Source organism: Centruroides vittatus, unplaced genomic scaffold (assembly GCF_030686945.1).
Source record: "Centruroides vittatus isolate TY-2023 unplaced genomic scaffold, ASM3068694v2 contig_18, whole genome shotgun sequence".
Lineage (NCBI taxonomy): Eukaryota > Metazoa > Arthropoda > Arachnida > Scorpiones > Buthidae > Centruroides > Centruroides vittatus.
The window spans coordinates 354,209-379,348 of record NW_027121101.1 but is presented as its reverse complement, the minus strand read 5'-3'; the positions used below and the strand labels follow the sequence as shown (position 1 = coordinate 379,348).

At 30.9% G+C, this 25,140-nt stretch overlaps 2 protein-coding genes across 4 annotated transcripts in view; one reads left to right on the top strand and one right to left on the bottom strand.

Annotated features, from left to right (window-relative positions):
- Nab2 (Nuclear polyadenosine RNA-binding 2) overlaps positions 1-8,725 on the top strand; it is a 28,755-nt gene extending 20,030 nt beyond the window's left edge. Inside the window, exons 9-16 of one of the 3 annotated variants that reach the window (XM_067263668.1) lie at positions 1,470-1,583; positions 1,926-2,199; positions 2,275-2,468; positions 2,544-2,670; positions 7,838-7,980; positions 8,107-8,201; positions 8,273-8,385; positions 8,460-8,725. In XM_067263668.1, coding sequence (XP_067119769.1) covers positions 1,470-1,583; positions 1,926-2,199; positions 2,275-2,468; positions 2,544-2,670; positions 7,838-7,980; positions 8,107-8,201; positions 8,273-8,385; positions 8,460-8,469 — 1,070 coding nt within the window. In that variant the 3' untranslated portion in view covers positions 8,470-8,725. Of the gene's footprint in view, positions 1-1,469; positions 1,584-1,925; positions 2,200-2,274; positions 2,469-2,540; positions 2,671-7,837; positions 7,981-8,106; positions 8,202-8,272; positions 8,386-8,459 lie in introns of all 3 variants that reach the window. The other 2 variants (XM_067263667.1, XM_067263669.1) reach the window with 2 other exon arrangements.
- Positions 8,726-21,512: 12,787 nt separating this feature from the next.
- Positions 21,513-25,140, bottom strand: part of Snx6 (sorting nexin 6) — a 40,017-nt gene continuing 36,389 nt past the window's right edge. The window contains 3 exon segments of the mRNA XM_067263751.1: positions 21,513-22,022; positions 24,779-24,864; positions 24,961-25,024. Of these exon segments, the coding sequence (XP_067119852.1) occupies positions 21,969-22,022; positions 24,779-24,864; positions 24,961-25,024 (204 nt within the window). The 3' untranslated portion in view covers positions 21,513-21,968.

Below are 25,140 nucleotides of genomic sequence, written 5' to 3'. Positions count from 1 at the left end.
TACATCCATTTTTATAGTGAATTCACTATCACTCTTACATATACAAAAATAATTTTATCACTAGGTTTAATTCAAATTACTCCAAAGTGATTCCAACTAAAGATGAGAGTATTTGAATGCAAGAATTGAGAACAGTTAGATTCTAAAAAGACTTTTGTCCTGAGAACTTGTTCTAGTTAGATACTTTTTGGATGCAATTCTTATGAGTTCATATAATGGCAAGAAAGCCAATTTGAATACCAAGAACTATAAAGTATACAGTACAAAATACTGTATACATTTTTCTTTTTTTCTAAATTTACAATTTAAACATGGCCCCCCTTTTTTTGTAAAAAAGGGCTGGCAGAAATTACAATTTAATAAAGTAAAAATTACATTACAGATACTAGACATATCCACTGCTTGCTATGTCCAATCACCAGGAACAACTATCTTAATAGTAGCCTACAAAGAAAGGTCATCTCTGCAGTGGAGAATAGTTGTTCCTGGTGATTGGACATAGCAAACAGTGAAAATATATGTCTAGTATCTGTAATGTAATTTTTACTTTATTAAAATAGCCCATTTTTATTTATATGATAAATATCTGGCATTATTGATTGCTAGTTAAAAATTTTATTTTAAAATTATTAGGTTATCATATTTAAATTTGAAGCAAAAAGATTTAATTTTCTTTATTTAACTGTATTAGATTATAAAATGATAATTAACATTAAATTTTAATTTATATATAAGTAAAAATTGTATAGCTGGCTTGAATTATAATTATTGCATAATGTATGCTTTAACACAACAATAATATATTAATCTGCAAGTAATAGTTCTTAAAAAATGAATTACTGTAGAGAAATCAATTTGTTCCTGTATAAGGAATTAAAAAATAATTGATTCTTTAGAAAGTATATCTCATTACTCAAATTTTTTGATTATTTTATTAAAAAATTTGTTTTTTTTTTATATTTCTCTACTTTTAAAAAAATTAGTTTTATGACTACAAGTTGAAAACTGCCACAGATACTATATACAGAAAAAGTATTATTAATGTATTACTTAATACAGCATAACAAAATGCTATTAAAAACTTATAAAATAAAATTAATTTATAAATTGATAGAAAATAAATATTCTAATGTAAAAGTTTTATAGAAAATTAATGTAAAATTTTGATCCTTGGGATTGCTTTTATCATACTTTAATGATAACTTAGTTTGAAATTCCATATATAAAATTTTTATTTTAAATTTAAAATTGTTTTATTTTACCTTGTTGCTAATGTATTACATTTTCAAAATGAACAGGTTGTCTTGAAAACATTTGAATCTTAATTCTGGTAGCTCTGAAATACAGTTTTTCTTTTAATTTCTATTTTAAATGTAAAGATGATTATGATGATAAATTTAATCATATTTTTTACAATTAATATTGTCTATAAAATGTATATACTTAATAACATTTAAATACTTCTATAGCTAGAGTTGAACCTTATAAACCAACTCCAATACGTCAGTTGTTTGCAAGAAATCATAAACAACTTGTGCCAATATCTCTGACTAATGTAGAACAATTAGCAGAAGAACAGAATTGTAAATATATATATTTATATATTAGATATTTGATATGTTAGATAGAAGTTTTAATAATTTATTTTAACTCTAGTTGTGTCTTTTGAAATAAAACTTAACCCCTTTGAATTATTTTATATTTTATTTAAAAATATATAGATATATGTGTGTGTATGTATTGCTTCAATACATTATGAAAAACAAAATTTAATCTTTCCATTGATTCTTCTTTGTATCTGATTTATAACAATTTTTGTATCTTTGTATCTGATTTATAATACTGATGAAATACACTGGAATATATTGATATTGATAGCCCAAATATTGATAAAATAACTAACATCCATTTCTGATACAATATAGTATCAGCTTTTGATTTAGATGCTAATGATCTGCAAGACCAAGACACACGTACTGTAGTATCCTGCACAGATAAACATCAGCTTAAAAATCAGAAATTAGAAAATGACAATGCTGATGATGATGATGATGATGATGATGATGATGATGATGAAGATGATGTAGATATAGAAAAGGAAAATGAATCAGAGCTATATATGAAAAAAACTAAAATTGCATCAGTTGATGTAAAAGCAAAAGCAAGAAGTGACCGGAAAAGAAAACTAGAAGACATTGAGTAAATTCATATAAAATAATTTTATAATTATATCAATTGATATATTTATATAATTCTTATTTTAAATTTTTTTAGAATACTTGAAAATACTGAAAATGCTCCACATTTTGTTGTAACGCTGGATGGAGTAGATCCAAGCAAATTTCTAAGGAAAAAACAAAGACGGAATGTTGTGACAAATAAGGTGCCTTTGTCACCCGATGTTAGTAAATATGAATTAGATGAACTAGAAGAACTAAGTACAAAGGAGATCTGTCAAACAGATGAGGGTAAACAAAAGATATTTTAAAATTCTTTCTTTTTCTTTTATTATTTCAACTTTCTATATTTTACTGTGTTAGTAGAAGAAATTATTGAAGAAGAGATGATGGATGAAAGCATGGATGAGAAAATTCAGGAAAGATGTCGTTACTGGCCTGCATGTAAACGAGGAGATAATTGTGAATATCATCATCCTACAATACCATGCAAGTAAGAATGTTTATATTAAATCAATTTATTAGAATATTGATTATTAATAATTATATAGTAAAATTACATCCAACACCTAACCTATAATTTAAAAATTTTTTTGCATATAAATAAAATTTAAGAATTAGATGAAAGGTAAAGATTTTACATACAAATTTTTAAAATGTTTGTTTATATTAAACACAATCTCTGATATGATGATAATTTGATTTTGGTTTGGTATAAACATTGATATCAACATTCAGTATTTATCTAAGATATTAATATTCAATACTTTAGTATTCCATATTGATATACTGATATATCAAAAGAATCTTGCTATCAAGCTTGATGTTGATATCAAAATTTTGGTTTAGCATAACTCTAGCAGTCACTTAAAATTCAAATTTCTCACTGTTGGTTCTAGTAGCATTCATTATTAGGGATGTCTCAATACAACAAAAGTATCAATACTGGTATAATGAGTGGTTTTAAAGTATCAATATTTATTTATTTCATTAAATTTTCAGGAAAAGTCTTTATTTATTTCATTAAATTTTCAGGAAAAGTCTCAGGAAAAAAAGGCATTTGATTTTCAACCCCTACAAAAACATATATCATAAAAACAAATAACATCCCTTAAAACATGGAAAAAAAAACAAATAACAAACCTTAAAAGAGATATATTGCTTTTTACATTTCATTTTTAAAATCAGGAAGGTCAAGATATAAAAATTCATCCAAATTATTAAAGTTTTGCAATATACAGTAAAAGAAAGATTGTTAGGATATATTTAGATGAAAAAAGGAGTAAAAATGTAAGTAACTGAGCAAAGTTTTCTTGATGGAATTTGGAGTGAAAGCCAATCTTGATAAATAAGACCACTGAAATATTTTTAATATATTAACCAGTCAAAATATTTAATTCTCTCAAAGAAAGATGGGAAGCACAGGCAAATTCTAGTGCTATTAGAGTCAATAGTGAAAGGCAGGTTACACATTTTGTTAAATGTAAGGTATATGTTATTAATAGCAGAAGCAATTCTGTGTAAAAGAGAAGGTGTAGCTATTGACTAGATGGGCAATCCATATTCAATGAAGGATTGAAAATTAGCATAAAAAATGGTCTGCAAAGCTCTTTTATTAAAGATGGGTTTACAAAATCACCATAAAGTTCAGTATTGGTATCTGTCTTAAAATATTGACACTGGCCAGTATCAGCATTGGGTATTGAAACTGGAAATTTTGCCAGCTGTTGCATTGCCTTCCAATTGTTTTTACTGCTGAGAAGGTACATCTATCCCTCTTTTTGCATGATGGATATGTTCCAAAGAATGCCATGTAAAAAAATCTTATAAAAATGTACAGTACATGCATCCTATAGAAAAATGCTTGATGGGATCTATAACTTTAATGGAATGAAAAAAAAATAAAGCAATTTACAAAATAAACATGAGCTACTTTATTCTAACATCATTTATTGTAAACATTATTTGTACATAAATATAGTAGACACAAAGTACAGTAGCATAGGAAACATAAAATTGACATACAGTATTCTCTGATGTGCATGTAGTACTGTACTCTGCTTAAAAAAGAAAATTGACTCTTGATTTTGACCAAAAAATAATAACTTTTGTTAAAATTGTGTTATTGTTAAAAAAAAAAAAAGCTAAATTTTAAAATTTTTAAATAGATTCTTTTTTACACAGGAAAAAACAGTTAATTGTGTAAAAAGAGAATTAGTTTTCTTTTGTCAACTGCATTATTTCAAAATTACATAAAATTGGACTGCATAAAAAGAGGGATAAGTGTACTGTACTCATTACAATGAAGGCCAAGTAAGCTCCAGACAGCAATTAATATTTTTTTGCTTACTCCAGGGAATTGAATCCCAGCTATCTAGTCAGAAGTCAGTGTGTCAGTCAGTACTTTAGTTTACACTCGTAAGATGTTTTATGTACACACAAGAAACTCCAGGTCTACAGTCCTGCTAATGGGCTCTGTGAGTACTACTATACACGGGATAGGGTAGATAAGAAATCATTGGCGAAGGGGTAAAACAGTGTCTTTACATTGAAAGTTTTATTGTGTTCAAATTTTACAAATGTCAGTGCAAACAAGTACATACGAATCATTTTAAACAACACTAGTGGCCCAAGTTGATTAGCAAACAAAAGTACTGCATAATTTTAACTAAATATTTGTTAATAAATAGTTAACAGAACTCTAACCATATATAGATTCTGGAAATAAAATTTGATGTAATATATTTATTGAGTTTTGGTCATTAAAATGTTTTGTACACTGGGTGTGCAAAATTTAAGCAATGATTGTTTTTTTTTTTTTTTTTGCCATAACTGTGCAAGAAATCACCTGGAAGACATGAAATTCAGAATACAGAGTATTTTGTACTTAAAGGATAAAGAAAACATACTAGCACAAAAATGAATAGAACACATACAGTATGGAATCAAACAAAAAAAGGCTTTATTGAAAGAGTAGCATTAGTACAAATGATTGCCTGCCTAAGAAGGAGAACAACAAACAGATGTCCCATAGTAAGGGATATGACCTCCCTTAACTGCAATGGTTGCTTGGTATCATCTCTCCATACTCAACATTAAATTATCAAACAGTTGTTTTGTTGAGGTAAGAGTGCCCATTCCTCAATGAACATCTCTTTCAGTTGTTGGGTGTTCTCCAGCAGATATAATCATGCCGAAAGGTGTCTCCCCAAAGCATCCCACACACGTTCTATGGGATTTAAATCAGTGAAGTATGCTGACCAATCCATTCTAGTGATATCTTCTCTTTCTAGAAGCTTCTCAACAGCACAAGTCTAATGCAGCCTGGAGTTATCATCCATAAAGACGAAGTCTGCACCAGTGGCACTTCGGAACAGATGCATGTGGAGAAGGATCACTTACTGAAAATAGCTATCTCTGGTAACAGTACTTCTGTCGAAAATTTGGAGCTCAGTCTGCCCGTTCATCATAATGCCTCCCCAAATAAGCACCCCAGGACCCCCATAACAGTCTCTTTCCATGAGGTTAGTGGGATAAAACCATGTCCCTACCTCTCTTCATATCAACTAGTGTTGAGAATCACTTGTGATACTGAAACAATTTTCATCTGTAAAGAAGACACGACTCCATTGATGATATGTCCAGTCTGTGTTCCTTACACCAGTCTAAATGGTACTGCTGATGGGCAGCTGTCAATGAGATGCAGTGTTCAGGACATCAGGCACCTTTATGAAGGCATCTGGCCACATTAAACCGACACTTTTTGTCCTGTTACTGTACACAGCTGCTGAGCAAACTTGCCTACTGACTGGTACCTGTAGGACGATATATCGATCATCCACTAGCATTGTTTTTCTTGACGACCACCACCAACCTTTCTTACATCTGTACCTGTGATTTGGAAGGTTTTGCAAGCTCGTGAAATGACACTTTTGTTGATTCCAAACTCTTGGACTACACTCATCACATTACACCCCCCCTCAAGCTTGCCAATCATTCTACAATGTGTAAATCATCCAGATGGTTTCTTCTAGCCATATTGCACATACAAACTCACTTGAACTTGCAGCAAATGTTTTTAATGATGCCTTTTGACCTTTTTCTTCTTGTAGTCTTGCACTGTGTGTGCTGACTGCATGCCATTTTGCATGCCCTCACGTCACTTGTGATGTCTTCTTCCTGATATTTGCATATGAATCACCTTTCTACTGAATTGTGCTGATTGCAAAAAGTCCTTTTCTACAATTTCATGGCTGTCTGCTTAAAAATTACACTGTTGCTAAGTTTTGCACGCCAGTGTATAATAATTAAAAACTGGCTAACAGATTTACACATTTTAGATTGTAGAAAGACATTTTAGTCTTTCTATGTATTTTTACTAATGTTTTATATAAATTTAACTTACCAAAAATAGTGTAAAATTCCATTTTGGTTTCTGATTAGGCTGCAAAATCTGCTTTCATCAAACCCTTCTTGTTTTTGAAAAATGTAACGATACCAGATCCAATAACCAGAGTAAAGATACTTTTGGTCCGACACTGATACCAGTATCGGACCAAAAATATCAAGTACAAAAAGTATTCAGTATCGGGATGTCCTTATTCATCATGAGGCAGCTCAGCTCAGTTCAGTGAGTAAAATGATGATGAAATAAGGAAAATCAAGAATGTAGAATTCTTTGAGCAAAAAGCATTCTATGTTCTTGATTTTCACGTAAACAAGTATATTGAGTCATCATCATATTCAGATAAAATTTGGGACAAACCCACAAAGCATTAAGTCATTTTGGAAGTGGTATTCACAATTTCAAGTTATGGACTACATTTGTAAGTGAAAATCAACTGGATCTGTAGGAGAAGTGGTGGAGTGTGTGTGTTCAGTTTTGCAAGGAGTCCTTAAAAATGAGCTGCTGAGCAGACCTAAAACTTACCATACAGTTTTCTGTAGGATACTGAGTTCTGCATAAATATTTGGTACTGAAACCCTACTGTCTGCAGTTACTGCAAGTTCTGAAGAATGCTGACTTAGTCTGCAAACATCTTTGTGTAATTCTGCTCAAGCTGATGGAAGACAACAATTTCTTTCAACATTTGGTTTTTAGTAACAAAGCAACATTCTACATTTCAAGAAAGATAAATAGACATAACATGATTTATTTTTGTTTATTGAATTTTTTTCTACAAAAGTTAGATAAAAAAAATTATAAAAATATAGTTTCAATTAAAAGTTAGAATCAAGTTGATTTTAATTTTTCTAAAAGTTTGTGTTGGATGTACTAATATGTTTGTGTTAACGAGCAAAAATGTTGATGTTTTTTATGTAGTTATGCTGCTACTTTAAACTCTTTTCACCCTGTCAGCATTAAGATAATCATTTTGTTTATTTTTTTTATATCCATTGTGTCAATGGATACAAAAAAAATAAAATGATCATCTTAATGCTGACAGTGTTTGGTCATATCCTCAACAGAAATAGCTGGTTTGTGACAAATTGGTTTAAACTAAATTTATTAGATCCTTTCATAAAAATTTGATGTTATGGCTTGGACTTGAGTTAATTTAATAAAAACTGTTTTACAATATTAAGATTATATAATAACAGTTTTACCAAAAGCTATGATAGTTTGATCAATATTAATTTTGATTTTTTTTACATGTTAGAACTTTTCCAAACTGCAAATTTGCTGACAAATGTCTTTATATTCATCCCAATTGTAAATTTGATGCTTTATGTACCAGAAGAGATTGCCCTTTCACGCACGCAAGTAAACGTGCTTTCTCGGCCTCGACCATACCTCCTTATTGTAAGTATTCATTTCCTATCTTTTTCAATTGGTATCTTTTATGTTTAAATTAACATGAGGATGTTTCTCACAAGAAAATTTTAATTTTTTATAAAAAAATAAATTAATCTTTAATTTTTTTTATAGATGTCGTCATTAAGAATAAAGTTCCAACGGCAAAAAAGACCTGCAAATTTTTCCCTAACTGTTGTAATTCTAAATGTCCTTATGTACATCCAAAGGTAATTTTTGACAATCTAAAATTGAACCTTGCAATCATGCAAAATTGCGATTGAAAATTCTCTTTATTTAGCCTTGTCGTTACGGAACAAATTGCCAAACTCCCAACTGCACTTTTAATCATTCCATCATTCCTTCTCCATCACAATTGAAGTGGACTGCACCAAAAACTATTCAGTCATCAAAGTAAGTTGACACACCTCAATTCATAACTTTTGCATTCTATTCATTTGATAACAATTCTGTTAATTTATTTCTAGTTCTCATTGAAAAAGAAGAAAAAGAAATAAAATTTGTACAGAATATTTAAAAATTAAATTAAAATATTTTCGTGTACGAATTAGTTTTAATACCAATAAATTTTAAATTGGTAGAATGTATATAGAAAAATCTTTGTAATAAAATATATCTGACAAATTGCTATATGTTTTATTAGTGGACAGAAATTGTGTGTTTTGAGTATTGTTGGTTACAAAAACAATTGCAATCATCATTTTTGTAAAAACAAAAAATTTTTTTGTATTCATTGTTAATAAATGTTTTTTCTTTGAGATGATTTTTGTATAACAAAAATTTTGTATATTTTAGTTCTTACAAATAAATAGGCAATTTTATCTGCTTTTATATATAAAATTTTTTTCAGCCTTTTTACAATTTACATGTTTACATGAAATGTATTGATAATTTTATTACTAATAAATAATGCATAGAGTGAATAACATTTTAAATATTAAAAGCTAAAAGATACAATTATAGATTTTTTTCATAATTTTTATCTGTTAACTATAATTAGCTTTCTCTCATGTTCCTTACTATTAAGGAACATGAAAGAAAGCTAATAATTAGGTTACATTAAGTTTTCTTTTTCTTCTGGTATTTAAGATTTTGTTGAAAAATGAATGCTCTAACATTCAGGAGCATCTACCAGCTTCTGAAAACATGCATAAAAATCTGATTGGGCTGCAATTTGAAAAAACTAGACCTCTAAATTCCCACTGTCGTCCATCTATCTGTCCTTCCTTAATCTCGAGAACGGAGTTCGATAGATGAAAGTCGAGACCAGATGTGGAAAGCTTATGGATTAACTATGGCCCCAATTAACTATACATGAACTTCCAATCTAGACTGGAAGTCACATGATTTCAATTCAAATTCTTCCCAGATCAGTTATATAGATGACCAGCTTGACTTTGTTATCATCAGGAAAAGTATGATGTACTGCACAGGAGCAAGACACTATTAATTTGAAATTGAGAGCATAAGATATTTTTCATTTAATTTAAAATATATGATTGTCACAATGCTGGGTTGTAATTTTTAATGTCACAATAATTTTTGCTCATTATCTGAGTTATATCAGGAACATGTTCTGCAGTTATATTTTACATTATTATTTTATATTTATAATAATAATGCTTATGAAACATTTGTTATCCAAGTATTTTAGAAGTTCATAAAGATGATCATATGGCTTGTTAATTGTTTAGTACCAAATCCATTTGTCTTTTGATTAAAAACTGTTAGTTTGAAAAATTTTTGCCAACCAGAGAGATTTAAGGACATGATAATTGTTGAAGTTCACTGCAGTATAGCACATTTTTATGAGCATGTTTCCAGAAGTTGATAGGTGAGCAAGTGTCTGAATTTTGTTGGAATTTTCTTATTTTTTGCTAAGTCTCTCTATAATCTGTAATTTTCTGCATAGAAGTTGTGTGTGTATTTCTTAAATTCAGTTTGAAAGTTTTGCAGGTTAAATAGTCCAGACTATTTAACCTGCAAAATTGTTAGAATGGGCAGGAAATTACTACAGTATTTTCAGGAAGAATAAATATATGAAATATTGTAACAAACCTTGACCATTGTCTTAGCAGTGGTTCAAAATAACCACAAAGCACGCATTTATATTTACTTGGAATGTACAATTTAATTTTAAATGAATTTTATTTAGTAGATTTAATTTTTACTTATATATCCAAATAAATTATAACAAGGAGAATCTATCTGTTTAGATACATCAGTTTTACTGCTTGTTTGCTTTAACTCCCTACATGTGCAATATAACATTTAAATGCTATATAACTGTGATTTCAGAATATTAAATTTTAGAGTATGGAATTCGAAGAGGTCGTATCATATCTTAAGTGGGGTTGGACTTATTGTAAATGCCAATAATGAGTAAAATTTTCTTAATTTTGAGGGTTGGTGAGAGAGTTTTTAAAAAGTAAGCATTTTTGTCTTTTTATAATAATAATAATAATAATAATATTATAAATCTTAATATTAATTAATATTATTATTATCTTTTATAACAAAATTTTAACTTTGAGTTAGTGTCAGTTTTTTTAAGCAGAGATTTTTATTATAGTTTGACAAAATAAAGTAATAATAAAAAGCTTAAAAGGAGTGAATTTTATATTATACTATAATTGAAAATTATTAGACTTAATGGTCCCCTTAACTTGCTGTTTGAATGCCGAGAAAGCTGGCAAAAGTTCTTGTCTAACTTTATCATATAGAGATTTTTATGAAAATAATTTGATTTCAAAAGTTTAAGTATATTTTGTTACATACTGTATGTATGAGAAATGTAATTATGCAACAAAATATGGTTGACCTGAATATATTGTCAGAATGCAACCATTGAATTTTGACACAGTAAACCTGCATGGACTTGGACTAATAGGAAATGAAAGTTGTTTAAGCTTATGAAAGTTCAAGTTAGTGAGGTATTTTCTCAGATGTGGAAAAGGAGATGATGGATACTGTATAGTAATTTATTACAATCAGTTCTTTGAAGTTTTATTGAGCTTTAAAAAATTCAACAGTAGGACCCTATTATTACAGGAAATGAGCTCAATCAAAATTCAATCAAATACAACCATTAAACGTGATTTTTTTGTAAATACGTAAACTTTGGCAAGACTGGTGTCTTGACCAAGCCAGAATTTTGAAATTTTATCTATGGGCCAAGATATTTGAGGTCAAATTTCTCCATGTAAACTCTACAGACAAGTTGCCAATTATAAGCTCATTGTACGCTACACGTAAATTGAATTTATAATTGCTGTTAATTTACATCGATCTTTACAATGGTCATTTAACATGAATGAGATTGTGACAAAATTTTTAAAACTTGCACATTTGTCCTGTAAGATATTTAAAACAACCGTGTTTCTTGACATTATCGGCTACGACAATAGACATGCATGTCTGCTCCATATCTATGCATTTTGAACTGCTTTAGACCAATCATTAGAAGCATATCACCATATTTGTGTTTTTGTGTCATAAAAATCTAAGATGTGAAGCTCGGTTTCCTTTTCCTAGAAAATATCTAGGTTTTCTTAGCATTACTTGGGAGTAAGGTCCACATATGTGATCTGATTCCTCTATTTTGTTCTGTTTAGTGTATTGCTTCTAGATAAAATTTACCATGAAAGAAGACAATTTACGCAATCAATCCAGAGTGTTAATCTTGGATCGTCCATTAATTCTTAACATCCCTGAACAGACTAAGAGATGCTACTTTTATCCCTTTGTTGTTGCAGGTGTCCTTACCATCTAGGGCAGTTTCTTTAACATATTTGCTGCCAGTTGATGTGATTTTGTATCATGTGACCTACATGACACAGAATTGTGTCAACTGGCAATGAACATGTTAAACTTGCCAGTGATTGACACACACTTATTGTGTTCATTCTGGACAAATCCAGTGACCATCTCAACATTCACATTTCCATGACATGCAGGATCTGTTCATGATGTCAAGTTGTTTACAAGTTTCAGCACCACACAGTGTAACTGAGTGTATGACAGTGTGCTGTACTGTACTACTGAAACTTAAATCTAAAATATCTTAGCATTTTTTAATCAGAGTATATCTGTCATATTTCCATTCCAGCAATGCTGAGTTTACTATTTCTAATTTCCCAGAGCAGATTGTTGTTTGAGGATAGTTGGGAACGCAAGTACAGGTATACCTCGAGTTACGTCGTTCTCGATTATACGTCATTTGTCAAAAAAGTATATAGAAAAATAAAAATCAAGTTTAAGTCATTTCATTAGACTTTACATCCATCCGCCACAAATATTGATGTCGTAATATCACTAGAAAAGCGTTAAAAGCACATAAAATCATATTAAAATGTGTACATTTACAGTAAATGTTAATATAATCATCATAAATCCTAGAGAACGAATCATGAAAACATTGTGTTTCTGTGTCATCTTATTTAGCGGTCTTTAAGTGCTCATTATTGGCATTTTCCAAAGTAGTTCCAATATCTACCATTTAGCGTTGTCAGCACCACTTGATATTGGTAAATTTAACGTAAATCAGTTTATTTTCTATTATCACAAAATAATTTTAATAACTGTATTTGTTATTTAACCTTAAAAAATCATCTTATTTTGAAAATATCTTAGAGAAACCACATTCACAAAATAAAGAGTCCGCAATGTACTGTAAACATCACCAAATTGTAAACATGTATACTTCTGGTGATATTCAGCGGGTTCGCACAGGTTCGCCCGAACCCGTTGGTAAAATTTTCAGTTTCCCGAACCTTGTTAAACACACACAACATTTCTCAGTGGTTTTGTTTCTTTTAAAAAATATATTAAAATATACGTATTATACTCTGTAACACTACTAAACTAGAGCCTTATACCAGGTTCGCACAGAGCATTTCAATCTAGATTGTGAGCAAGGTTGGGGACTATGCCTTGGTGCGATCTCTCTCGACTGTTTCAATCTTGACCAAAACGAGGTTTAATTGCCATCATTCAAGAGAGTTCTTGAAACTAGATCCAGTCATAAGAGAGATCCCACAATCTCACGCGTGCGAGATAATATAAGATGGCTGTGGAACACGTGTTGGGCTATGGACAGCGAAATAAAAAGGATATTGTATTTCGAGAGATGATGACATCTGTCTATTATCAGCAGTGCCATTCAGGGTGAATAATTTCTCTGCCTAAAAAAAAACAAAATAAAAGGTCGACAACACTAATATACTATTGTTACCTGGTCTTCGCCCAGGGCCCCTTGCGTTCCAAATATGCCACTGATTATTAGATATATCGCAAGAAAAGGTGTTGTATTTATTTCTAGCCAAAACTTCCATTTTGTTTGTCAGTGATTGTTAGGGAAAAATTTTCTGCTAGCAAACCCTTTGTTAAATATTTTGAATATCACCACTGCTTACAAGTATGTACTGTTACTATACATACATACAGTACATGTATTCGTAAATTTAGATTTTAGTTTTTAATATAGTACAAAAAAAAGTAATTTGTTTGTTTGTAAGCTTGAAATGGATTCTTATTAACCACATGTTATTAAAAATGTATTTATAAATAAAATACAGAACTGGGAATGGTAATTTGTGGTTTAGCCTAGTGACAAATAAATTCCGAGACAAGTAAATTCAATTTACGTCATTTTTCGACTTACGTCACTTCTCCTGGAACCAATTACCAACGAAAGGTGAGGTATACCTGTACTTGTATTGTTTGCTCATTTTCCTGTGATTGATGTAGATGCTGTCATCACAGAGTATTACTGGCCACATATTTGGTTTTGTTTGCCTTGATCAATATGGCTAAATATAATCATTTCTGCTTTCTGTAAGCATGACATTATCAGCATACAAGAGTGTCTATGGGATGTCTTCTGAATTTTTTTTAGAGGTATTATCTATGATGAGAGTAAAAAGTATGGGTGATGGTGCTGAACCCCAGCATACTTGGACTAGAAAGAAGGCTGATGTTCCTGCCTCACATTTTACTGAGCTAGTGGATCCATTATAAAGAATTTTATTCCACTTCATATATTCTTCAGGAATGCATGATGATGCATGCTATACCATGGTAAGTCATGTGGTACAGTACATGGTCAAATGCTTTGAGGTAAAAAAGGCAAGTAGTTTGCTCTTTCCTTTTTATTCTCTCTCAATAAGTATTCTTACTAGTACATCTATTGTTCCAAAACTATTTTAAGCCACATTGGTTTTTTTGTATCATATTTCATAGTCTTGCTTCTAGGATTCTTTGAAAAATTTTCATGCCATGGCTTAGCAGTCTGATTAGTCAGTTACATTATTCTCTCTCTCTTTCAAATACAGTTGTTCTTTTTAAACAATCAGGTGGTTGTTGATAGCTTTGAATGTTGTTAAATTGATGTTTATATATGACTCCACTATGATTGAGTTTCCAGACTTCTGCACACATCCGGACCTGGAGTCTTATTTTCATTTTCTTCAGTGCTAGTTTTACCTGTTCAGGGAGATTGATTGGGTTGGTCCAGCAACTTTTTCTCCTTTGGGAATTAAGGGGTGAGGAAACTCATTGAGAATTTTAATGAAACTTTTTAACTATCAATGGCAAAACTATTTTTATGATGTCTGCAAGACTATCTCATTCTCAATCTGCAATATGATCCATAGTCCAGGGAAGCTTTGTGACATGCCTGTACTAATTGATATATATTTTCACCTTCAGGGGTGTGTAGATGAGTATACTTCTTGGTGGTAGCTACAGCTAAAGTGTTTTTCTTTTTGGAAAGGTTTTAAGTATTTTCCCGTGTCATCCATTTATTTGTACTGTTGCCAACATTTGTACAGTTTTTTTATGGTTGCATTTTGAACATTGCACTAACACCACCATTCTTCCTTTGTAATTGCTTTGACTCTTAGTTTAGTAGTTCCCAATATGGGTTTTGCTGAGTCACAATTTTTATCGTCTGCCCACTTCTCTTAGGGGACCATTTGGAAGTCATCTTTGAGTTCTGTCAAGTTCTATCATTTGATTTTTACATCTTTTGAGATAAATTTAGGTTTTAAAGCAGGGGTGTCAAACTCAAACTGCTTAAGTGTTAATTTTTTGTCTCGAGTATGACAGCGGGCCAGATGTTTTTAGCTTTTGTGGCCAAAAATTTTCTAAAAAGTAGCCCAAAAGTAGCTGACTCAACAATTTTTTTAATAACCTGAGATTTCACAAGAAAATTAAAAAAAACACCATTTGTAGTTTTCCAGCAATAACTTTAATCACAGAACAAACATTTTCAGCCAATTTACAGGCCTGAAGCAGGTTGTAAAATGATCTGGAAATAAGAATCACAAGACTCAAAATACAAGCATAAACCGTAATTTACTAATATGTCGAAAACACACATTTTGTGTGCAAAATAGTGAGAATTGTGCAATAAATGATCTTGCAAAAATGGACTTTAATTTGAAATTCAAAAGATGAAACAGAGAAAACATAATGTAAACAAGAAATTAAACACAAAAATAAGTGAAATAAAATAAATCTCTCTAAGTAATATAAATAAAAATTAAAAATAATAATAATAAACAAAATTGTCGAACTCAAACGAAACGTACTTAAGAAAATGTGATATTCTGTATGTTTAAGTATTAAGATAATAAAAAAATAAATAATAATTATTGAATTAATGTTGTGCGTTATTGAATTAATGTTGTGGCCGCAACTAATTGTCTCGCGGGCTGTATCTTTGACATGCCTGTTTTAAAGGACGAGTATATCAAGAATTAGCTTGTGGCACTAATCCAATTTGGTCTTATAACTTAGATTGTAAGGTCACCTTAAGTGTTCTTCAAAATTAACTTGAGATTGTTACATAATTAATGAGATCTGTTTAAAGTCATCTAAAGTAAAACAGATCATGACAGATAAAATTGCTTTTTATTGAAAACTATGGCAGTCTCTCAATCCAAAATAGAATCTCCTCAGACTAAGAAAAAACACAGGATTTGTTTACCTTTAAAAAAACTAAAAATACACAAACAAAATTGTGTGTTATATAATACTGTATATATAACTTTTACATATTTTGTAAAGGTGAGATTCAATACATCAAGTTTATCTAACTTCATCCAACTCCATGCACATTTGTCTTTATAATTGATAAAATTATAAGAACTAATCCAAATTACATCAGTATCTAGTCTGGTATTTAATCATAAAATGTTGATTAATTTAATTATAATTACATGTCCTTTTTCTTTAAGTAATATTTTACATTATTTCAATTTATTTTTTTCGGTGTTTGATCCACGGAGACTGCTCGTGCTCGAATTGAATTGCTGCTTTGTGTTCTTTCAATCTGTTAGTCAACATCCAATTTGTTTCTCCTACAATCTTTTTTATATCACAAGTACAATTTAATCTATATGTAATTCCTTTTTCTTTTCAATAAATGTTTTAAAATGTAAACTTATTTGAAAATGCTTAAAAAATTTGTAATGTTTTTGAAAAATATTGTAAATATATGGAAATACACATTATGATTTTTAACATTAAATCTATTAACAATATTCGATTATACTATTAACAAGATCATAATAATAGAACGTTTGTCTGGCAAGTATATAATGGACACTCGTTGGCAGCGAAGGATAAAGGGAGATGTAATTTCTCTTTATTCTATTTACATCATTCTTCCAGATCACCCAAGAGTAAAATCTTAGTTAAGCCACTGCTCCAAACACATTATAATGTAAAATCTTCATAAATGGTCTTAAATTCTACAGGATCACTTTTCGATCGTAACAGCAGTCCTTGCATACTTCTAACACTGTGTGCAGGAAGAATGCATGTTATTTGAGGGGATGACCTAAGAGTAGCAGACTCAGATTGCTTGGGATTGTCCACTCTTCATTTGTGACTATCAACTTTTGTTTGTAGAACTTGAATGTTAGTGTTATTGAGCCTCTTCATACACTACAAGATGACATTTACTGGAGGGAAACAGAAAGGTATTATATAACTTAAATTTATTTGCTGCTTCTGCAACCAAAGATAAATGAACTGTTGGAGGTCATCTCAGGTTTTAAATGTTTTTGGATCTAAATGATCATTATTGATGTTATGATAAAGTAATTTTTCAATGTATTATTAAAACTAATGAATGCTTTTGAGTTTGTATTAATAAAATAATTCAAAATTTGAGAAAGCATAGAAGTTTACTCATGATTACAACTAACTAACTAATACAGGCACTAATATTTGACTTCAAAGTATTTTTGTAAGAGAATACGGTACACTGGAAAAAAAAAGTTACATAAGCAAATAGACATTCCCAATTCAAATAATGTGTGCAATATAGTCTGCAAAAGGAAGAATACAACATGCAGTGAAAATATTTAATTGCTATACAAAACTGCTCTGTTGTTTAAAATTTAGTTTTATTCAAGGCCTTGACAAAACATTTTCATGTGGTCAAAAAGTGATTTTTTTATCTCTGAACAACGCATGCAAAAAATCTACAAGTTTTAACTAGTTGCAATAGTTTCTAGCAAATATTGGGTGTATAAATATGACTCGCCCTTTTTTAATACAGTGTTAGTAGTAGTGCTTGCAATAAAGAATGCTGTCAAACCTTTCAAATAAAAGTATGAGACATCTGTTTAAAGTGTAAACAATAATTATTTTTACCTAATGAAAAATGCAGAGTTTGTGCCAGGAAAACTGCAATAAAATAATGAAGTATAACTTCCTGCAAATGCTAAGAAAACCACAGCAGAAACATATTGTTTGCTGTTGGAAATTTACAGTGAACATGCTCCATCGAATACAACTTGCAAAGAATGGTTGCCAAACAATTGGAATTGGTTGCTGCTTTAAATGTTACCCAACCATGCATTTCCCAAAATCTAGATGCAATGGGAATGGTTCAAAAGCAAGGAAATTGGGTCCCATATGAATTGAAAGAGACATTGAATGTCAAAAATCATACATGAATTATTGCTCCAAAGACAAAAATAAAAGGTTTTTTGTACCAAATTGTTACTGGAAATAAATGGATTCACTTCAACAATCCTAAATGACCAAAGGCATGGGTGTGTCTAGGTAAACCATGTCCATCAATGCCTAAACAGTATATTCAGGGAAGTAAAGTTATGTTGTGTATCTGGTGGGACCAAAACGATGTAGTATACTATGAACTGTTGCAACTGAGTCAGACAATGGTAAATGTTACAAACAACGGTTAATCAAATTGAATGAATCATTGAAGCAAAAATGGCTAGAATATGCCAAAAGACAAGGTTATTTTCCAACAATGACGACTGTCATCCACATGTTGCAAGACCAGTCAAGGAAACTCCAGAAGCACTTCACTGGGATGTATTGCCCCACCCGCCATATTCACCAAATGTTGCTCCTTCAGATTACTATTTGTTTCAATCCATGCAGAGCAACCTTTCTGGAAAGCAGTTCAGACGCTATGAGCATATCCAAAATTGGGTTAATAACTAGATTGCTTCAAAACAACCAGACTTCCTGCATAGAATCCATTTGTTGCCTGACAGATGAGCAAATGTTGTAGCTTCTAAAAGAAAATACAATACTTTGTTTTTAAAATGAAAGATTTATTCAAATGCCTTATATTTACTGAAAAAAAGGCAGTGTCATAGTTATACAACTATACTTCTTACTGTAAACTGGATGAATTATAATTCTTTCTTCCACAAAAACCTTGACAATCCAGTGTTAGGTGTTTATACAACTGCTAACGTTTTCAACCCCGTCGGGGTCTTCATCAGGCACAGCACAAAGGTAGTTTCAAATGCCAGTGAATGGAACCAAGAAACCGAAGCAAATTCTATTCCAATTTTTGAAATCATGGAATTGAAAGATAAGATGGAACATTATGCTCGAGCTAGGATGTTATCTACACATGCGTACAATTACGTTCGCCGATCGTTGGATGTAAAACGAATTAATGCAATATTAAGTTATTTGTGGGTGCGCACTTCCCTCATAGCAATATTTCCAGGCTTGCGAGATGTTGATTGCATCCTTATAGTTGATGCATGTGTTGTGCAAACCCGCTTTATATATCTCTAGGGTCTCAAGCGTTCTGAGTTGGTCCGTGTGGTGCGACATTCTGATTATACGAGCATTTTGGAGGTCGGCAGTGATTCCCTGCTGTGTGGCATACGTTGCCAGTGTGGTAGATAGTTTATTGTTGGCAGTGTCGTACCTGTGTTCCCGGAGGCGCTGATGGAGGGAGCGTTTGGTAGAACCCACATAAACCAGACTTCTATTAAATCTGTCGTCCCACAGGGGAACCACGTATATGCCCGGTGCGTGTTTCATGTCCAAATTGTCCTCATTTCGAAGTAAGCTGTATACTGACCGCGGCCTCCTGTAAGCTATTTTGTTTCGGGTGCTGGATGCGATTTCTCTGTATATCGCATTTAAGTGGTGGTTATACTCAACTATTTTTCTAGCACTATTATCAACGGATCTTACCCCGGCTTGTGGGTTGTTACGAGTATTTCCCCGTGTGTACTTGCGTGCTATGTTGTACACTATGTTCCTATCATAACCGTGTTGTGATGCCACTTCCTGGATACGGCTAAGCTCGGCCACCGTGTCTTCATATTTCGAGTTGTGCGTGAACGCGCGCTTAATTAGTGCCCTAAAAGCCGCTATCTTATACGAATATGGATCCTCAGAGAAAGCTGGGATGAACAGAGGTACATGGCATTTTTTGTAAAATACCTTATGGGTGGTCTTATTGTCCCTTATTTGAATGTCCAAGTCGAGGAAATGCACGGAGATGTTGCTTTTTTGTTCCAATTTAACGCTTAGCCCATACCCGTTGCTGTTCATTGCGTTAATAAACCTATTGATGTCCGGTTCTGCCTTCCATATGATAAGGATGTCATCTACATACCTCCTGTAGAGGAGGATGTTGATAAGGAATGAAGGGATGATTTGTTGTTCAAGTCTCCTGATCACTAGTTCGCATAAGTCACCCGATATAGTTATACATCCAACAACAGCATTTTCAATTTCTCAAACAGTTCAACAGAGTTTAATTAGGGGCTATAAGAGAGCAAAAAAATAGATATCATTCCCAGAATTGTACCACAACATTCTGCTATTGTGAAAACTGATGTTATCCACAGTAATAATCACAGATTGCATATTTTCCTTTTCAAGTTTTGAACATTTAGGAACTCCAGAAACAAGCAAGCATTGTAGAGAACTTTTTACAGCAAGATATAGCAGACTGACACCCAAATGATTTTTTTTAGCTGTTTTATGGTCAGTTTTATGATCTATACATTTGAAAGAATAATAGAAATCCTTCAGTGCACAATAAATGGTTGATTGAAACACTAAGGTTGTATAATTGAACATTTACACCACCTTACAATCTTCATTCAGATGTTTCTGAATGGAATTTAGTTTGCCTGTCTAATCTTTGTTGGCTCTTTCTTGCATATAGCATCCATTTGTCCTTCTCTGCAACACACTCTTAGCTGTTGTGATGGTCAATGTGACATTTCTCACCATGTGGGTTTCCAGTGATTAAGGTGTCAGTCTTCAAGCATAGTATTACATACATATGTAAATTAGGTGTGATAGTAAGAGCCTATCACATTTGTCTTAGTGTACAGGTACAGTACATATACAATATTCTTTGACATTTACCATATTTACCAAATTTCATTTTATACATAATACATGCAAAGAAATAGCATTGTTTAGTTATGTTTATATTTGCATACATGAAAAATAAATAATTCAGTAGTAAAAAGTAATCTACCTTTCCTGAAAAATAAAAATTAAAAAAAGTGTTTAAAAAAATCTGAAATTCAATCTGGAACAGCTATAGGATACATTGGTAGGCTGAAACACAACCACTATGCCACTCACTCTTATGAATATGTTTGTGTTAGAACATAAATTCAATAATTTAAAATTGGTTCCATTTTAACCTTGCCCATGCTTGATTATAAACACTTCATACACAGAACATTATCCAGGGAGAGGACAAAGCTTGGAGACAATTACATCAATAAGTTTTTATGTAATCAATCAATTTTTGTGTTTTTTTTTCATAGATTTTGTATTGACATATTATATTCTACAAAGATATACTGTTGACCATGGGACACGTTGACTAAGGTTAAATATTTCAATCACTTACATTTGTGGAAGTTTTTTTATTTGATCCCAGGAGGAGCAGGTGTTCTGTTTGTTCCCCTCTATAGGAGGAGCACCAGATGGGATAAAGTAAACAAGTGGACTATAGCTGTGGCAGTTTGTTAAAAAAGGTGCAATGATTAATTTAGCAGATTAAATGTTGAACTAGTCACTGTAGTTAAAAAGAATTGTTTGTGATTGTAAATATTTTGTAGCACAATTTTTTGATTTAGAATAGTTTATGTATTTTGAAAATATATTCTGATTTTAAGTTAATTTTAAACAGCTAAACAGATTTCCAGAATAATCTGCTTTGTGTAAAAAAAAATTTAACAAAAACTTAGTCATTTTAGTAATAAATTTGTAGTTTATTTAATTTGCTACAGAAAATTAAAAAATTTAGCATCATTCTTATCAAAATAACAACTCAAGTGGAAAATCTGTTTTATTATAAACATGGATTCCATGACATACAATCAGGCATATGTATTTGCAAAGAATTCAACACTTCTGTAACCAAATGATGCACCCTGATGGTAATGGAAGAAATTATATAAACGATGTTTTCTTATCTAAATTACCTTTGCAACTTAAATATATTTGGAACAACAAAGCAATTCGGGCTGGTGACTCACTCGATATCATATTACAGATAAAACAAATGTTCAACAACCAACAGATTATAAAGAAAAAATAATCAAAATTATGCTATTTGTCATTTTATACCACAGGCAAATTGATAGTTAAGAGTTCATATGACAAACTGGTCCCTTAGAAAATATGTCATTAAGAGAAACCAAAATTTAATGTTCTTCATGGAGTGACATTAAACAACTCTTCAGAAGTTGAATTTGTGTCTGGAAAAAAAATTTTTGAATTAGAATGTTAGCATAAAATTCTTTTTACACCAAAAATTATATCAGTAAAATACTTAGTTTAGTTATAATTTTAATACAGTAAAACCTCACTTAGTCAGCAACTCTCAAGTTACACAATTTCTGGCCACACAAGTGAGATGGCACTTAAGTGGCATTATGAAAAATTGACATACAAAACTGTAATTAGGGTACTGTACTGAATCCTGCTAAAAGTTTAATAAAAATTATAGAAGTAAACAAAAAACAACAGTAAGGATAACACTGAATTACCAAATATTGTAAAGATGTGCAAACTTTCATACAGAGTATTAACACTAAAAAAAAAAATAGAGTATTGAAATGCATTCATTATATGTGTACCCTGTAAGTTGTTTGCAGTAGGGTTCGTTCAAGTACTGTACAGTACTTTGAATGTTTAGTACCCATAAACCAAATTAATGCACTTACGAAATGGTAGTAAAGGTTTGACTTAAATACTGTATTTTAACAGGAGAATTTAGAAAAATGTTAAACAGAAGTCACTAAATATGAAGTGTCAAAGTGTCAGAAAAAAAATTGTTAATTAAACCAGTGTTTATATAAGAATTGTCGATAATTTTTTTCCTTGAGCGTTGCAAGTAATGTATCAGTAATGTTAATCATTCATTGCCAATTTACGCAATTATATTTTTACAAAATACAATTCAACTTTGTATAAAATGAACATTTATTTATTGTAACATTGTCACAATGCAATTTTTAATCATATTTTTAATTTATTTAATTTAAAATCTATGCTTTCCACCTCAAATTAGTAGTGGCTTGCCCCTGTATATCATACTTTTCCTTTAACAATAGAGTTGTGCCATTAACTCCTTTCAGGGGAAAGCTTTGAATTAAAATAATGTGACTTCTGGTTTGTGTCGGAAGTTCGTATATACTTAATCAGGGCCTGCTGTCCCTAAGGTTTCCTTGTCTGGTCTCTGATTTCATCTAACTCTGTTCGAGATTAAAGGAAACACAGATGGATGGACAGCAGTGTTAACTTAGCTGCAATTTTAAAAAATTGGACCTATCATTCATTGGAGAATTATATAATTGTCTTTCCTCTTACTAAATTCTGAAGATTATTTTGAGTGTAAATGAACAATTTGAATTCCTCTGACAAGTGAAATGTTCCAAAACTATAGTAACAACACTCAATGCTGTTTAAAGTGCTTTAAATAACACATTAGGTTTAATAATTTGAGATTTTTGTTCTGTTGGTCATATAAAATGGGGATAAATGACACTTTTGGTCACTCCTGTCTTGACCACTCGAGTAAAATAGTCAAATGAGGCAAACCACCAAGATGGAGTTTGAATTATATGAAAACTTATGCAATTTTACTGGGAAATTCAGAGGTAGCCACAAAGCAATGTTATGTATTTCTGTAAGTTTTGAAAACCTTTTGGAAATACAGGTATACCTCGATTTAAGTCGGTAATTGGTTCCAGGAGAGGAACGAACTTAAGTCGAATTTACTTGTGTAGTTACGACGTAAGTCGTAGTTTCGACTTACGTCTGTAACTAAATGCCAATAATGGAGGAAACGCCAATAATGAGCACTTAAAGACCGCTAAATAAGACAACAACACAGAAACACAGATGTTTTCATGGTTTGTTCCCTAGGATTTATGATGACTGTATTAACATTTACTGTAAATGTACATATTTTAATATGATTTTATGCACTTCCAACGCTTTTCTAGTGATATTACAACTTCAATGTTTATGGCGGACGGATTTAAAGTCGAATAAACTGACTTAAACTTGATTTTTATTTTTCCATATACTTTTTTGACAAACGACGTAAAATCGGGAACGAAGTAACTCGAGAGGGACGTAAGTCAAGGATAGATATACCTGTATAGATATTTATACAAACAACTAGACTTTTTTAAAGAAAAATATACAAGAAAATTATTTGTTGCTAGATTAGTACATACTGATTTTGCCAATTTTTAATTCTCTCCCATTTTCTATACATTAATCCTAAAATTTCCAGTAATTTTAATTCTTTGTACCTCTACATCCTTTACATACCTTTGAAATTGATAAGAGTAAGCTCTTATCAATTTCTGTTTGTATCCTTGTCTACTTGGACCTTGTTTAGTAATAAGACTTATTATACTGGTGTGATTTCTGATTAGCAAATAAAGGAGATGATCTTAGTCAAAAAGTCAAAACAAAATCTTTTTCACCTTGATTCAAGTGAAAATAAATATATTTTGTTTTGACTTTTTAACTAAGATCTCCTTTATTTGCTAATCAGAAATCACACCAGTATAATAAGTCTTATTACTAAACAAGGTCCAAGTAGACAAGGATACAAACAGAAATTTCCAGTGATTTCTCCACTTATGTATCTCCTGATTAATTATATAGAAGAACTATTTTAGCTTGTTAGTTTTCTACAATGACTAACAGCTAAGCAATCTGTAATAGATGAGTTGTTGTAAGGTAAATTATTTTATTGGATTGTGGAAGTATAGCTTAACAAAACAAACTCTAATCCAAACTTATTTATCTATACATCTTGGCTATAGAAAAAAAAATCAGTATGTTATATAAAATTTTTATACAACATTATACTGTAGTAAAATATTTTCACTTAATATGTATAAAATATAGAAGTCAATTGATATCAAAACGGAACTGAATATATTAGATTTACTTATAATTTCAATGCCTAAATATGAATAAAATTTATTACCTTTGAATGTTTCAATTCGAGTTCTGCTAGTTCTACAAGATTTTTTCTAAAAGCAGCAACTCGACGGGTTTTAAAGTCTTGTAATTCTGGAATATATATAAAATTAAATTTGTTTGAATTAAGACAAAACATAACTTGATAAATACCATAAGATTATTATTGTTACATCATAACATTTTTACCTTGTTTGGCTTGTTTAGAAATGGCTTCAAATTTTTGGCAGGCTTGTTGCTGAACATTTTCTGCCTATTTAAAGAAAATACTTATTTAAAATTGATTCATCTTCAGTACATTAAGAAATGATTTAGCAGCAAAAACAAAATGTTTACATAGAAATTTTAAACTAAAAGTTCATAAAAATG